Raw genomic sequence first — 17,176 nt, 5'->3', positions numbered from 1 at the left:
AGGGCGCCTTTTTTGTGTTTGCTCCCCCTGCTCTTAGAATCTGGCTACGCCACTGCTTTGGGCTGACCCAGTACGGCTGTTCTCAAGTTCTTAGTCTCTCTCTTTGTCCCAAGAGGGAACGACAAACAAAGAGAGCACAAACAAAACCTCCCCACGGCAGATTTGAAAGTATCTTCTTTCCTTATTGGTCCTTTTGGTCAGATGCCAACCAGGTTATTTGAGCTTCTTAACCCCTTACAGGTAAAGGAGGGATTTTACGCTACCCTTAGCTGTATGTTTATGACAAAAGTCCATTGGGAAAAATGAGCCAGCTGACCTGGTGGCTCCCATGGGCGTTGGCTAAAATACCTGCTAGGAGATGAAGGAAATTAGATACTCACTGAGGGGCAAAGTCTTGTTGGGATTTGCACCTAGTCATGTGACAGAGAAGTTTTCACAGTCACAGTGATTGGCTGCTCCTCAAAGAGGAGAGAGAGGCTAAAATGCCCAGCAAAGGGAAGAGGCATTGAACACGTGTCCTTTGGTGCATCCGGCTGGTGAATAAGGCAGGCTGAGGGGGATCAGAGAGGAGTCACTTGTTTTTCCCATTAGAAACACAGGACCTGTCACTGTGATGCCTGGAACATGAGTGAAATATTGGCTGCATTAGAGCCAAGAGAATGAAAATGGAGCATTTGAGAGAAGAAAGGGGTTTTGATCAGACTGTTTAATACTCGGTGCCTCTGCTTTGGTTGACATACACATAACTCCGGGTATGTCTACACTACTCACCGGATCGACGGGTAGTGATCGATCTATCGGGGATCGATTTATCGCGTCCAGTGTAGATGCAATAAAATTGATCCCCAATTGCTCTGCCATTGACTCTGGAACTCCATCGGGGCAAGAGATGGAAGTAGAGTCGACGGGGGAGTGGCAGCGGTCGACTCACCGCCGTCCTCACGGCCAGGAAAATCTACCTAAAATACGCCGACTTCAGCCACGCTATTCACGTAGCTGAAATTGCGTATCTTAGGTCGACCCCCCCCCCCCCCCAGTGTAGACCCTAGCTTCCAATTGCTTATGAGTACTTTGGAAAAAGGATGCAACTTAAGCGTTCGACATGCTCACTCCTTCAGTTAATGTGTCACTGGATACATGCTGGGCTGAATGTGACTTGATTCACTGAATTTTGTCCCTATTTGTTTATGATCCTCTTGAGATTTTTATTCTCTAATTTATTAAATGAGTCACTGAGTAATCCTTGGCCTGCAGCTCATCCGTGAGCTGTTTGTTTCATTCGATATTCAGGATTCATCAGTCACATGCTCTTGTTTCTGTTCACTGGCTGGATGAATGTAATCCCTAGAATTAGGGTTGTGCTGTGATCACTTGTAAATGCAAATACAGAATTTGCTTTTGTAAATATTCTCTAGCATACACTTCAAATATGCTGTTTCCATAAGTGTCCTGGAGCTCTTGCCCACTTCTGTTCTTGTTCTGGGTAAATCAACAAGTCAATGGCTGGAGGAAGAAGCTGCAAGCAAGTTTGTGGTGTCTGTTGAGGATACTAAGGCTCAGTCTACACTAGCATTTTTGTCGGTAAAAATTTTGTGGGTCAGGGGTGTGAAAAAAAACACACGCCTGACCAGAAGTGAAAGCAACTTAAAGGTCTTACCAGTATTGCAGGATGGCTGGGGTCCGGGGCAAGATGGGGGAGGGCAGCTCTGGGCTCCCAGAAGGGACGGGGCCTCAGGAAGAAGGGGCGGGGCTGGGACTAGACTCCCCCACCCAGCCTTTCAGTGCTACTCGGCCCACGCTGCCTGGGGCTCCAGCGGCAATTTAAAGGGCCCAGGGCTCCAGCCGCTGGTGCAGTAGCAGTAGCAGCAGTGGCAGCTGGGAGCCCCAGGCCTTTTAAACTGCCGCTGGAGCCCCGGGGTAGCAGTGGCCAGGAGCTCCAGGGCTCTGGTGGTGATTTAAAGGGCCTGGGGCTCCCAGCTGCTGCTGGGAGCACGGACCCTTTTAAATGGCTGGGCCCCAGAGCAGCTTCCCTTTTGTGCCCTCCCCACCATCAGCGACTCTGCCAGTATGGTCAGCTGTGTTCTGGCAGCCACTTTCTTATTGGTATGCTGGACCGGACCGGGCTGGCTTACTTTCATCTCTGCCCTGACCCACAAAAGTTTCACTGACAGAAGTGCCGGCAGAAGAGCTTTCTCTCACCTGCATAGAGCTGCTACACAGGAGACCTTACAGCAGTGCAGCAGTGCAGCCGTAGGGTCCATAGCGTAGACACAACCTGAGCTGTTTTGGTTAGTTAGGCTCTGTCTACAGCAGAGAGGGTGTGTCCTGTTGGGAAAATCACTTCTTGCCCCCTCACCAGTGTACCCCAAGTGATGTTTCTCCCACTATACAAGTTGCTCTGATGTGAAATCGGATAAGTGTCTATTGGTGTGAGTGCCATTGGTTGAGTGGCAGGGTGCATCCATCCCATGCTGGAGAGATATGGCCATTGCCCATGATCCTTCTTGAAATTTTGGATCTAATTTTTGGTTTTAAGACTCAGACTATGAGTCAGCAATTCGGCAAAAGTAACTATCTCCCAACGTAAATATTTCCTGTACCCTGTACTCAGTGTAACTGGAAACCCTAAATACAATGATGCTTCCTTAATACTACAAACAATGGCCTGTTACTTACAGTAGAGCTAGAAGAAGGACCACCACATCATCCAGGCATCTCATGGTCTTGGGTGTCCGACAGGTCGTCTAAGCTAAAACTCACAGGTGCTGACTCCATTGGTGCTCCAGGGCTGAAGCACTCACGGAAAAAAATTAGTGGGTGCTTAGCACCCACTGGCAGCCAGCTACCCGCTCCCCCTCAGCATCTCCCATCTGCCACTGGCCCTGCTAATCAACTCCTCCCTTCCCTTCCAACGCCTCCTGCACTCCACAGAACAGGAGCGTGCAGGAGGCGCTGGGAGGGAGGGGGTGGAGCGGGGATGGGGCGTGCTTGGAGGAGGGAGTGGGAAGAGGCAGGGCAGGGGTGGAGTGGAAGCAGGAAGAGATGAGGTAGGGATAGAGGCTTGGGGGAAGGGGTGGCATGGGGGAGGGCCTGAGGCGGGGGGCGAGCACCCCCTGGATAGAAAGGAAGTCAGCGCCGATGCTAAAACTTGTCTAAATCCTCCCTTTATGTTCTGTGCACACCTGCTAGCTGCACTTGCTTACATCAGTCAAAGTTCTACTTGTCTCAGACACATCCTCTTGCAGCAGTTACAAGCCTTAATATAATATATGGAGATATACCTATCTCATAGAACCGGAAGGGACCCTGAAGGGTCATTCAGTCCAGCCCCCTGCCCTCACTAGCAGGTTTTAGTTCTAGTGGGTTTCTCCAGCTTAAACTAACACAAAAGCAACCCTTTTTAACCTCATAAAAACAATCTGAATTTGCCTGACAACGGCACAGCTAATTATAATTAGTTTCACCTAACTAACTAGTTATTTTTCTATTAAGTGCCATCTTGCATTACCTATATTCCTTCAGTCCTCCCAGTCATATCCCACAGTGCACTGGTCATTTCAGAAATGGCCTGTCTGGTCTCCCTTCTGTCCTACATTGCTTGGGGTTCCATTTGGCTGGAGCCCCATTGGTTCAAACAGCGCTGCATGCTCCATGGATTTCACATGTGAACCATTTCTGGAGCTAGCTACTTCTGTGTGCTATGCCTCTACCCCGCCCAGCCCTGCTTTAACCATTAGACATTATTGCCTTTTTCTACTAACAATGTTGACTGCATCTGCTGGGGATAAGTACATCTCATGTTTCAGAGCCAAGGTTGATCTGATTATGTGCAGGCATTAGGATGGTCCATGTGGAGCATTTTCCACTTGGCTAAGTGGATAGCTGAGGATCTTTTCCTTGCTCCGTAGCAACGGCTAGGGGCAGGATGTCAGACTAGATGGCCCAATAGTTCAATCCAAGATGATAAGCTGCTATATAGATCCAAATATATCAAAGAGAATCAAGCAGGGAGTGATTTAGGTGACACTAGGGACATGTCCATAGGGGAATATTCATTAAGGGAGCCTCCAGGATGGTTCATTATTTGTGTAAAGATCTGGGCAAGTTCTTGTTTTCCAAGAACATTTTACTTAACCTGTATCAAATTCTGGTTAGGCTGAATTCCATTTCAGCCCTGAGGGAGGACAGCTGAAGGGAAGACAGACTCTGCATTTCTGCAGAGCAAAGTTGAGACGATTCACAGTTTCACAAATTTTTAAGGCCATAAGGGACCATTAGGAGTATTATCTAGTCTGATCCCCTGCATAGCACAGACTAGAGAATCCAACCCAGGAAGAACACTGGGTGGAGCAGAATAGGATAAAGGAATGAAGGGAAAAGAAAGATAAGGAAATGTTCTTCGATCTATCGCCAGTTGTTACTTGGGGGATGGAAGTGCAGGAGGCAGTATGCTCAGAGGAAGATAAAATGCATTGTGAAAGAGCAAAGAAACACAAAATGAGAGATGCTGAGAACCTCTGACTCTATTGGGTCAAAATCAAGAGTGGTGGGATCTCAGAAATTAAAGATGGAAATTTGGTTCTGGAGAAGAAACAGCTGGAAACATCAGCCTCACGGCTGCAGAGACAGCTGATCAAATAAGTGTCCCAGGTTCTCTCGAGTGTGTTCATGGAGCAGGGCACACACGCAGGTAAAGGTGAGCGTGGGAATAAAATGACCAACTGAAGAGCCTGAGAGACTAAATTGTGAAATCTGTCTTCTGTCTTTGCAGAGGAAGAAAATGAAGAACTTCCCAAGACAGGTATCAGTTGCCTCGGTATGGGGCACAGCCCAAAGCAGCGTGGCTGCAACCTGATTCCCTGCTCTCTAGTGAAACACGGAGAGCAGCCCTCTCCAGGGGAGTTTGAACGTCAGTGGGAGGGCAGTGAGTTCTCTTACGGGGAGCCAGCTATCCAAAGACCCAGCAGTGCCCCCTGATTCTCAGTGGGTGTCTGGGGGAAGCAATGCCTGGCTGGAGCAAATCCAGCAAATGTGTGTCTCAGGGGACACCTACACTGGCGCTGGTGGTGTACTTTCTGGTTTAGGTAGACCTACGCAGGCTAAAAACAGCAGTGTAGCCATGGTGGCACAGGTGGTGTTATGCGGTAGCCCGGGGTCTCAGATAAGATTGTACTTGGGTAGTGAGCTCATGCTGACCCCCGCATTGCTGCAGCTACCTGACTATTTTTAGCAAGCTAACGTGAGCACAGTTAGCCTGTGTGCATCTATCCAAGCTGGAAATTACCACCTCCAGCTGCAGTGTAGCCAGTCTGCCCACTCTGCCAGTGTGTGAAAGGGAGAATTCCATGGAGGGCAGAAGAACGGGATTTTTAAGAGGTTGCACATTGAAGCTAACTGGGGCAGGGGAAATAATGTTCTGGTTAGTAAGTGGCTGGAAGGCTGCACTGTCCGTCATTCCCCTGGCAGAAGACAGATTGCCACTAGTGGCACTGGGGTTCTACCACAGCCGAGGGGTGTCCTGAACCTCTTTTACAAGTAACAAAAGCAAGATACCATTGAATCTGTTCCATCTCCCCTTGACCTTCAGGTCTGCTCTTTCCCTTTTATTGTTCATGCCAAACCCACGGTCCAACATCTCGCTCCATTCCAAACCTCTTGAAAAAAGAACATCTCCTCCCAAAGCTCCCAGCAGTGCAATGAGTTTGATGGGTCTTAGTTCAGTTCCTGGTGGCAGGTGCCCTGTCACCACTGTCCCTTGACAGAGAGTCAAAGACTCAGATGGGCCACAGATGCTGAACGCCTCTCTTCACAGAGATGGCCCCGCTCTGGCAGAGGTGGAGCACACACTTGGAGGGGGAAGTGTGTGTTGGCTGCCTGGGATGCCCCTGTCCTGGAGGCACCATGATTCCCAGCAGATCTGGGGGCAGTTGCAGTCCCTGGGGAGCAGGACAAGCTGGGCTTTCCTAGGGTTTCTTTTTTATCCATCTTCTTCTTTGCATTTGATCTCTCATAAATGTGCCTGTAAATTGCTACTTGTTTCCTTGCTTTTTGGCTGCTTCAAGGCATTATTGGTGGCAGGTTTTATGGGTTGTTCTTAGTCAAAGCTGCTAAAGAGGCTTGGGGAGCTCCTGTCAGAGGTGAGTTCAGGGCCCAGGGGAAGCTGTGCTCAGGAGAGGACCTAGCGTGCAGGCTGGATGCAGAGCGCATAGGAGAGAAGTGTGCCTGACTGTAAAATTCACCAGCTGAATGCTACTGAGAGCATTTCTGGGAACGGTGACAATGCTGAGAGCTGGGCTGGGGTTCACACAAGGGCCCAGAGGCACATTCTGGGAGCCAGCTGTGGCCAGCTCCATGGAGATGGCAGCTGGCATTCTCAGCTGCCTGAAGTGGTCCTCCTGGGTCACTGGTCTGCCTCCCCCAACTCCCATGCCCACTGGCAGCAGGAATGCCCGGGATGCTCAGGACAAGAGTGCTGGTTTTTTTATTGTAGGGCTGCTCATGAGTCCTGAGCAGCTGACACTGACTCCCTTCTGGGGAGAAAAGGGCTCTGAGGCCTTTATTTTAAGGGGAAACCCACACGGCATTCCCTGTGCCCTGCAGAGAGGTAGGAGGAAACACAGACCGGGTAGGTTTGCTCCCAGTGCCCTTGCCAACAGCCTGTCAAAGAACAGGGGAGGCCTGGTACAGTCCCCACACCAGAGAGGTGCTGGCACTCTCCAGCCAGCATAGACTGGGGGGTGTTACACAGTGATGTCTGAGGGACTGTTCTGACTGCCTTCGTGTCTTCTCTCCTCAGCACAACATTCCTATGACTGTGACCAACCCTGTGAGTACCCAGCCAAACAGCGAGAAGGAACTAGTGAGAGCCAGGGCAGGGGCAGGATTTTCTGGCTTATCTGAGCAGAAGCCGTGTTCCCCCCACCCACCCCCCGCCAAAATCGCTCCTGCCTCAGTCCAGAGCCTCAGCCCCCATCTCAGTTGCTCATGACGATATGACCTAAAGGCCACTGTGCTTCCCAGCAAGTGCTGCTGACCTGGCCTGCACAGAAGTGGCACCAGAGGAACAGGGCCTGGGCAAGCACATGTGGACTGAGCCAACTGTTCCATACGTAAGGCAGGAGCAGGAGCACAGCCACAGGGTGGGGGCAGCTCCTTGCTCAGCCCTCTGCCCCAGGGCAGTGGTGTAGGGGCTGCACCTAGCTGAGCCACTGGTCGGGACACCACCAATCCTTGACCAACAGAGCCAGTGACAACCCCCCTCCAGCGGTGCTGGCCTTCCGAGGCCTGGCAGGAATGGAGGTGCCCCCTCCCCCAGAACCACGCCATCCCCTTCCCCAGGCCTGTCAGCCTTTAACCTCAATCTGGGGTTATGACAGCCTCCCTTAGTGCTGTGGGGAAGGACTGTGGCCTGTAAGATTTTGGGCTCTATTTTCAGGTTGTCCCATTCCAAGCAGCCATCCCAGGGACTATCTCTCAGGCCCGCAAGATCACCATTGTGGGGAATGTGCCTTTCCATGCAAACAGGTGGGTTTCTGATGCAGCCTGGAGGGGAACGTGGGGGCCTTGGGCAGATGTGCATGGGCTGGTTTGCACCCACCATCACACAAACACAGCTGGTAGGGATGGGGTGGGCAGGAGACTCACCAAGCAACAATGCTTTAGAAATGGAGAGGGAAGGGGGGGGGTTGCGGCACTCAGCACCTGATAAACAAAACCCTTTGTCTTCATTTGTGATGCAAACACTAAGCACCAGGCCCAGCTGGATGCAATCACCCTTCCTAAGATTCCTTCTCCACAAGCAGAGTGGTCTGGGCACAAGATGCTCAAGGCAGATGAGAAAGTCTGGGCTGGGATAGGAATTGCCAGGAGCTGAGCACAGGAACTCCTGGTCAAAATTGTGTGGGCTCCAGTGCCCAGAGGGGAGGGGGCAGGGGTGTTGACGGTGGCCCTGGCTACAGGACACGGGTCTGTCCCACTCTCCAGTGTGCACCATCCTGGTACATTTTTCCATGCACCTCCTGGTACATTTCTCCTTGTCGTGAAAAGCTCTGAACAAGCCCTTTCTCCCTCCTCATAGCTTTCACATCAATCTGAAAAACAGCATGACCGGCAACATCGCCCTGCACATCAACCCACGGCTGAGGGAGAGGGCGCTGGTTCGGAACACCCAAACGCACGGCACGTGGGGCTCAGAGGAGAGGCAGCTCTCCACCCTGCCTTTCGCGCCAGGCCAGGCTTTCCAGGTGAGTCTCAAAGGCAGCTGTTTGAGGCACGCATTGGAACATGTTCTCAGCTTCATGCTGCAGCTGGGGTGCTGTGCAGTAGGGAATCGGGCCCAGTGGGAATCCACAGAGCAGCAGACCCCTGTGGAATGAAATCCTTCAGAGACATTTCATGCTGAGACTGCATCATGACCAACAAAATATTTTCCCATCTTCCTTTCCCCTTTGGGGGCCTTGCCACTGGTGGAGTGAGAGAATTTAAGGTTCACCCATATTAGAGTTGTCCAGACACAGAAACACACAAGGTCAGTTGTTTATTTTTTAACGGGCAAGTGCCTACTAATTAGAGATTGGCTCAGCCTGGAGCTTGAGGTGTTCTATCCCTGTCAAAACTGATGTTAGAATTAACTAGTAGAATGCCAGATTTTTATATTTTTTGTGTGGGGAATCTTGTTAATTTCTTGGCCCCAATGAAAACCTGTGGCAGTGAGCCCTACAGTCTAATCCTGCCTAATGTGAAAATGTATTTCCTTAAATTTCATGGAACATCCCCCTATTCTTGTGTTAAGAGACAGGGATAAGCTCTTGTGCTCTGGCTCTGGATCATTCACTCTTATAGCACTACTTATAATTAAGGTTGTGTGACACTTTCCATTATAAGACCCTGTTTTCAGTTGCTTATAACTTAGCCTGGAATTCAGGGTGAAATTTCCCAGGCCAGGTATCAGTTTCAGACTGAATTGTTTGGTAAGTTTCAGTAGAAACAGTTCAGTCATTTCCAAGAATGAAGCTAGGAAGAAAGAGGTTGTTTTGCTCATGCTCAAGAATTCTTGCAACCACTTTGCTGGCAAGACTCATAAAGGGGACTTAGGCGCTGCACTGCTGAGCCCAGCTTTTAGGTTCCCTGCTGTCCAGCAGAATCCACAGCCTCAAGCTGGGCATTCAGGCTCCCCATACAGTGCAAGGGGAAAGTTAGGTGCCTAAGAATGGGATCCACGAAAGCCAGCAGGCTGAGTGGCAGCTGCCTGAACCAGCCATGTCGGTGTCTCTCTCTGACCCAGATTTAGGCGTCTGTCTGTGGTCGGGATTCTCTGCTGTGACTCTCTCCTGGAGTTAGGCACCTACGCTGGATCAGCTCCTTCTTGGGGGCAGAAAAATTAGGGGGAGAAGGGGTGTTGACACCACCACCTTCTGTATTCCCTGGCCAGTAGAGCACTCACGCAGGATGTGAGAGATACAGAGTCTGTCTGATTTGAACCCAAATCTCCTACTTCCCAGCTACTGGACGACAGAGGACAGGTCACACTCAAATACTCCTGCTGAAGCTATTCCACCTTGTATAAAATACTTAACTAATCGTTGGAGCACATCTCCTTAAACCCCTGGCCTATATAGGGTGATCAGACAGCAAGTGTGAAAAATCGAGAAGGGGGTGGGGGTAATAGGTGCCTTTAGGAAAAAAAGCCCCCAAATATCAGGACTATCCCTATAAAATAGGGACATCTGGTCACCCTAGGCCTATAGGGGAAGGCAGAAGGGCAATGCCACCTCTTTGCATCGGACCCAATCCAGTACATATGATCTAAGGCAGCTTCTTAGCTTGGCCTCAGATATGGCCCCGCAGGTGAGATAGTTGGGTACTGTCTAGTTTGTGTATCCCATTGGATTTAGGCATTAGCCGGGTGCCAGGTGTCAGGCCTTGGCTGCCTGTGCACACACCTACTCACAGGGATTTAGGTACCTAGGAGACTACCAGGAGAAACAGAGGCACCCAGAGGATTCAGGGGCCTAAAGGCTTTGGCAGCAGCTGAGCAGGAGTTTTGAGGCTCTAAATTTTGGACTTAGGTGCCTAAACTGGGAGTTAGGTGCCTAAATCCCTTTGTGGCTGTAGCCCCTGTGCTTTAGAAATTTGGCAGGGGAGGAGGAAATGTTTCTTTCCCTTGTGTCAGAGACATGCCTTTTGCTGTCCCTGCGAAACTCCACCCACATACGGCCAAGTTACACACCAATGCAAACTGCACTTTGCACTTGCTCAGTAGAGGTTTGTTAGAGGCTGCAAGTGTTATTCTCTGAAGAGACTGTCTGCACAGAGCATACTCCAGCCCAGGACTGTAGGGCCATGGGCTTTTCCTGCAATTGCTCCTCCTGGGGGTTGCTGTCCTGTCAGGTTCCAGAGTGGAGAGCAGGGAGACTGTCTCACCTGTGTTCTCAGTGCTCCCCCTGCTGGATCCCGGCAGTGAAGTGGAGGAGGAAGCAGCCTGGCTAATGCAGAGGGATAAAGAGTAGACGCAGGGGTGATTCATAGTATAGTGATTCTTCCGTTCTAGTCCGTGTGGATTAGGCCTCAGCTGGAGTATTGTGTCCAGTTCTGGGTGCCACATTTCAGGAAAGATGTGGACAAATTGGAGGAAGTCCAGAGAAACGCAACAAAATTGATTAAAGGTCTAGAAAACATGACCTAGGAGGGAACAATGAAAAAACTGGGTTTGTTTAGTCTGGAGAAGAGACGACTGAGAGGGGACATGATAACAGTTTTCAAGTACATAAAAGGGTGTTACAAGGAGGAGGGGGAAAAATTGTTCTTCTTTACCTCTGAGGCTGGGACAAGAAGCAATGGGCTTAAATTGCAGCATGGAAGGTTTAGGTTGGACATTAGGAAAAACTTCCTGTCAGGGTGGTTAAGCACTGGAATAAATTACCTAGGGAGGTTGTGGAATCTCCAACACTGAAGATTTTTAAGAGCAGGTTGGACAAACACCTGTCAGAGATAGTCTAGATAATACTTAGTCCTGCCATGCATGCAGGGGACAGGACTAGATGACCTCTCGAGGTCCCTGTCTAGGAACGGGAAGAGTATCTTCGGATACAGACTGGCTAACCTAGTGAGGCCGACTTTTAAGTCCAAAACACAGAGACTTGGGTGAAAGGTCAGAATATTGGGGGAGGGGGGGACTACAAGACACAGACAGTCACAGCAGGGACAATGGAGAGAAGAGGGAATATAGAGGAGAAATCACATGAACATCTTAAATGTCTGTATACTAATGCAAGAAGTATGGGGAATAAACAGGAAGAACTAGAAATACTAGTGAATAATCACAATTGCAACATAATTGGCATCCCAGAGACTTGGTGGGATAATTCACATGACTGGAACATTGGTATAGAAGAGGACAGCTTGTTCAGCAATGACAGGCAGGGAAAAAAGGGAGGAGGCATTGCCTTGTGTATCAAAGATGTATACACTCTAACTGAGGTGGAGATAGAAGCGGGAGACAGACCTGTTGAAAGTCACTGGGTAAGGATAAAAAGGGGTAAAAAACAAGGGTGAAGTCACGGTACAGGCCTACCATAGACCACCTAACCAGGAAGATGAGGTGGATGAGGCTTTTTTTAAACAGCTAACAAAATCATGGAAAGCACAGGACTTGGTGGTGATGGGAAACTGCAACTCACCAGACATTTGTTGGGAAAATAAGACAGCAGGGCACAGACAATCCAACAAGTTCTTGAAATGCACTTTTTATTACAGAAGATGGAGAAAGTGACTAGGGGAGAGGCTGTTCTAGATTTGATCCTGACAAACAGGGAGGAACTGGTTGAGAGTTTGAAGGTGGAAGACAGATGGGTGAAAGTGATCATAAAATGATAAAGAGTTCATGATTCTAAGGAATGGTAGTAGGGAAAAAAGCAGAATAAAGACAACGGACTTCAAAAAGATAACTGGATAAATTCATGGTGGTTAAGTCCATAAATGGCTATTAGCCAGGATGGGTAAAGAATGGTGTCCCTAGCCTTTGTTCATCAGAGGATGGAGATGGATGGCTGGAGAGAGATCACTTGATCATTGCCTGTTAGATTCACTCCCTCTGGGGCACCTGGCATTGGCCACTGTCGGTAGACAGATACTGGGCTAGATGGACCTTTGGTGTGACCCGGTATGGCCGTTCTTATGTTCTTATGACTTTAGCAAACTCAGGGAGCAATTCTAAGGGAAAAAAGAGTTGGCACTTTTCTAAAGAGACATTATCAAGGGCACAAGAGCAATCTATCCTAATGCATAGGAAAGATAGGAAGTATGATAAGAGACCACCCTGGCTTAACCAGGAGATCTTCAATGACCTAAAACTCAAAAAAGAGTCCTACAAAAAATGTAAACTAGGTCAAATCACAAAGGATGGATATAAACAAACAAACAAAAACAAACACAAGTATATAGGGGCAGAATTGGAAAGGCCAAGGCACAAAATTAGATTAAACTACCTAGGGACATAAAGCGTAACAAGAAAACATTTTACAAAGACACAAGAAGCAAGAGGAAGACCAAGGACAGGGTAGGCCTATTGCTCAATGAGGATAGAAAGATAACAGAAAACACAGCAATGGCCAAAGTATTACATGCTTTTTTTGTTTCGGTATTCAACAAAAAAGTTAGCAGTGATTGGACAACTAACATAGTGAACATCAGTGTAAATGGAGTAGGATCTGAGGCTAAAATAGGGAAAGAACAAGTTAAGAATTACTTAGACAAGCTAGATGTCTTCAAGTCAGCAGGGCCTGACAAAATACTTCATAGAATACTTAAGGAACTGGCTGAAGAGATCTGAGCCATTAGCCATTATCTTTGAAAACTTGTGGAGGATGGGAGAGATCCCAGAGAACTGGAAAAGGGCAAATATAGTACTTAGCTCTAAAAAGGAGACTAAGAAAAACCCAGGGAATTACAGACCAGTCAGCTTAAGTTCCATACCCAGAAAAATAATGGAGCAAATAATCAAACCATCAATTTGTAAGAACCTAGAAGATAATAAGGTGATAAATAACAGTCAACATGCATTCGTCAAGAACAAATCATGACAAAGCAACCTCACATCCTTCTTTGACAGGGTGACAAGCCTTGAGAATGGGGGCAAGTGGTGGATGTGATAGATCTTGATTTTAGTAAGGTTTTTGATATTGTCTCACATGGCCTCATCAACAAACGAGAAATATAGGCTAGATGAACATATTATAAGGTGGGCGCACAACTGGTTTGAAAAGTGTACTTGGGGAGTACTGATCAGTGGTCCGCAATCAAGCTGGAAGGGCATATAAAGTGGGGTCCCACAGGATCTTACCTAGGTCTGATTCTATTCAATATCTTCATAAATGATTTGGATAATGGCATAGAGAGAACAGTTATAAAGTTTGCAGATGATAACAACCTGGGAGGGTTTGCAAGTGCTTTGGAGGAGAGGATTAGAATTCAAAATGCTCTTGACAATTTGGATGAATGGTCTGAAATAAATAGGATGAAATTCAATAAGGACAAATGCAAAGTACTGCACTTAGGAAGAAATAATCATTTGCTCAAATACAGAATGGGTACGTCTTAGGGTACGTCTGTACTACCTGCTGGATTGGCGGGTAGAGTTTGATGTATTGGGGATCAATTTATCGCGTCTCATCTGAACGCGATAAATCGATCGGCTAATCGATGCCCGTACTCCACCTCGGCAGGAGGAGTAAGCGGTGTCGATGGGGGAGCCACGCGAGTTGACTTGCAGATGTGAGGACGGCCAGGTAAGTCGAACTAAGATACTTTGACTTCAGCTACGCAAATAGCATAGCTGAAGTTGCGTATCTTAGTTCAAACCCCCCCGCTAGCGTAGCCCAGGCCTAAGAAGGAGTACTGCAGAAAAGGATCCAGGGGTGATAATGAATCACAAACTACATGAGAGTCAACAATGTAACACTGTTTCAAAATAAATAAATAAATAAATAAGCAAATATCATTCCGGGATGTATTAGCAGGAGTGTTGTAAGGAAGACATGAGAAGTAATTATTCCATACAGCACTGATGAAACTTCAGCTGGAGTATTGTGTCCAGTTCTGGGCACCACATTTCAGGAAAGATGTGGACAATTGGACAAAATCCAGAGAAGAGCAACAAAAATTATTAAAGGTCTAGAAAGCATGACCTAGGAGGGAAGATTGAAAAAAACAAGTGTGTTTAGTCTGGAGAAGACTGAGCGGGGACATGCTAATAGTCTTCAAGTACATAAAAAGTTGTTATAAAGAGAATGGTGATAAATTGTTCTCCTTAACCTCTGATGACAGGATAAGAAGCAATGGGCTTAAACTGCAACAAGGGAGATTTAGGTTGAACGTTAGGAAAAACTTCCTAACTGGCAGGGTAGTTAAACACTGGAGTAAATTGCCTAGGGAGGACGTGGAATCTCTGTCAACTAAAAGTTTTTAAGAACAAGTGAGACTAACACCTATCCAGGTCTAGTTCAGTGGTTCTCAACCTATTTACCATTGTGGGCCACATATGCTGCTCTCTATGCGTTATACGGGCTGCACCCACACAATAGATATATACGAACTGAAGAGAAAGCAGAGTACCTGTATGGCCCTGAGGATGTCACATGGGCCACAGCTGTATGCTGATTGGTCCGCAAGTGGCCTGCGGGCCATGGGTTGAAAACCATTAGTATAGATAATATTCAGTCCTGTCTCAGTGCAGGGGACTGGACTAGATACCTATTGAGGTCCCTTCCAGTCCTACATCGCTATGATTTTATGTAATTAAAGACCTTACCATGATGCTCACATACACAAGGCAGATGAATTAAGGTTGCTAGGCAATATTAATCCCTAACATCATCTAATTTTTGAGTGCTTGAATTTGCAACTTCAAAGTTCTTTTAATGTAGGTTTTAAAAGTGTGATTTTATATACTCTGATCTGCTCTCCCCGTTGGTCTCCCAAGCAGGTAAGCTTTCTCCCTGAAACAAATCTTTTAAAGATACTTCTGAGGAAGTGGAGGTTGAGTTGCATATTGCGTCCCCTACCAAAAGAGCTTGAAATAAACACTCTATGATCATGTAGCAAGGAGTGATCTTGGAGATAAGCCAGTGGCTGTTTCATTTCAGGAGCTCTGTTAGAAACTGTTACATTTGTGGTTTTGAGACATGCATTCACCTGGCATCAAACATGCAGGTCAGGAGAAGGTTTTCTTGGCTTCATAAGAACATAAGAATAGCCAGACTGGGTCAGACCAAAGGTCCATTTAGCCCAGTATCCTATCTACTGACAGTGGCCAATGCCAGGTGCCCCAGAGGGAGTGAACCTAACAGGTAACGATCAAGTGATCTCTCTCCTGCCACCCATCTCCACCCTCTGAAAACAAACAGAGGCTAGGGACACCATTCCTTACCCATCGTGGCTAATAGCCATTAATGACTTAATCTCCATTAATTTATCCAGTTCTTTTTTAAATGCTGTTATAGTCCTAGCCTTCACAACCTCCTCAGGCAAGGAGTTCCACAAGTTGACTGTGTGCTGCGTGAAGAACCTCCTTGTATTTGTTTTAAACCTGCTGCCTATTAATTTCACTTGGTGACCCCTAGTTCTTGTATTATGGGAATAAGTAAATAATTTTTCCTTATCCACTTTCTTCACATCACTCATAATTTTATATACCTCTATCATATCACCCCTTAGTCTCCTCTTTTCCAAGCTGAAAAGTCCTAGCCTCTTTAATCTCTCCTCATATGGGACCCTCTCCAAACCCCTAATAATTTTAGTTGCCCTTCTCTGAACCTTTTCTAGTAGCAGTATATCTTTTTTGAGATGAGGCGACCACATCTGTACGCAGTATTCGAGATGTGGGTGTACCATGGATTTATATAAGGGCAATAAGATATTCTCTGTCTTATTCTCTATCCCCTTTTTAATGATTCCTAACATCCTGTTTGCTTTTTTGACCACCTCTGCACACTGCGTGGATGCCTTCAGAGAACTATCCACAATGACTCCAAGATCTTTTTCCTGATTTGTTGTAGCTAAATTAGCCCTTTATCTTCTTGGCTAATGTGCTGCAGGATGAACGGATGGCTCCCCTGAGCCTTGTTATCAGTGTAACAGGTGTTCTTGTATCCTTGGGTGTCAGGGCACACAAATGTAAATCTTCTCTCTCTCCTCCAGATGGAGATAATGAACACGAGGAACTGCTACCAGGTCTCAGTGAACGGGCTGCGTGTATTTGACTATGTCCACCGCCTCCCTGCCAACCAGGTGGACCAGCTACAGATAGCGGGGGATGTGACACTCTCCTATGTGCAGTTCTGATGGCCCCTCCTGGGCCACCAAGTTCTCACTATTTGATTCAACCCACTGGGCTCAGTCTCATCCTCCACTCCAGAGCCCTCTCATCATCTTCATTCAACAGCTCCACTGCCAAGCCCGGAGATCTCAGGCACCAAATCGCACATCATACAGAAACGCTGAAGTCTCACTATGGGGGTTGGGGGAGGGAAGGACTTCTCTCATTGTCTCTTCTTTGTCTATATGCATTTCTGATACTATAGATTAAAGCAGTGGTTCTCAACCTTTCCAGACTACTGTACCCCTTTCAGGAGTTTGATGTGTCTTGTGCATCAGAAGTTTCACTTCGCTTAAAAACTACTTGCTTACAAATCAGAGAGAAAAACACAAGTGTCATAGCACACTATTACTGATAAAGTGCTTACTTCCTCGTAGTAATCATATAATTATAAAATAAATCAACTGGAATATAAATATTGTACTTACACTTCAGTGTGATACTTGAGCCTGTTTTTCACTCGTGAGCCTTGTCTGAAGGCTGAGCCCCAGGTGGCATGGCTAAAGCATGTAACTTTATGGGGGCCTCTGTGGCATGGGGCTTCAGGCAGTTGCCCTGCTTGCCACCCCCAATGCCAGCCCTGAACTTGCGAACTCCCCAAACCATCCAGTAACCTCTCCTGGGTGTCGTGACCTCCAGGTTGAGAAACACTGATCTAGATGATCTGGGTACCCCCTGGAAAGCCTTTGCGTACCCCCAGGGGTATGTGCACCCTGGCTGAGAACCACTGGATTAGAGTTCCAGGGCCTGATTCAAAGCTATCTGATGATGAGTTTGGAGAGAGTGGGGGGTTGTTTGAAAGCC

General features: G+C 47.5%; 1 protein-coding gene across 3 annotated transcripts in view; it reads left to right on the top strand.

The window, feature by feature from the left end:
• The window catches only part of LOC116835312 (galectin-4-like), a 36,317-nt gene extending 19,516 nt beyond the window's left edge, over positions 1 to 16,801 (top strand). The window contains exons 6-10 of one of the 3 annotated variants that reach the window (XM_032798072.1): positions 4,772 to 4,801; positions 6,797 to 6,826; positions 7,436 to 7,524; positions 8,078 to 8,243; positions 16,195 to 16,801. In XM_032798072.1, the coding sequence (XP_032653963.1) occupies positions 4,772 to 4,801; positions 6,797 to 6,826; positions 7,436 to 7,524; positions 8,078 to 8,243; positions 16,195 to 16,338 (459 nt within the window). In that variant the 3' untranslated portion in view covers positions 16,339 to 16,801. Of the gene's footprint in view, positions 1 to 4,771; positions 4,817 to 6,796; positions 6,827 to 7,435; positions 7,525 to 8,077; positions 8,244 to 16,194 lie in introns of all 3 variants that reach the window. The other 2 variants (XM_032798071.1, XM_032798073.1) reach the window with 2 other exon arrangements.
• The last annotated feature ends 375 nt before the right edge of the window (positions 16,802 to 17,176 follow it).

Source organism: Chelonoidis abingdonii, chromosome 11 (assembly GCF_003597395.2).
Source record: "Chelonoidis abingdonii isolate Lonesome George chromosome 11, CheloAbing_2.0, whole genome shotgun sequence".
Taxonomy (NCBI): Eukaryota; Metazoa; Chordata; order Testudines; family Testudinidae; genus Chelonoidis; species Chelonoidis abingdonii.
The sequence above is the reverse complement of the archived record's forward strand: the minus strand, read 5'-3'. Positions and strand labels throughout refer to the sequence as shown.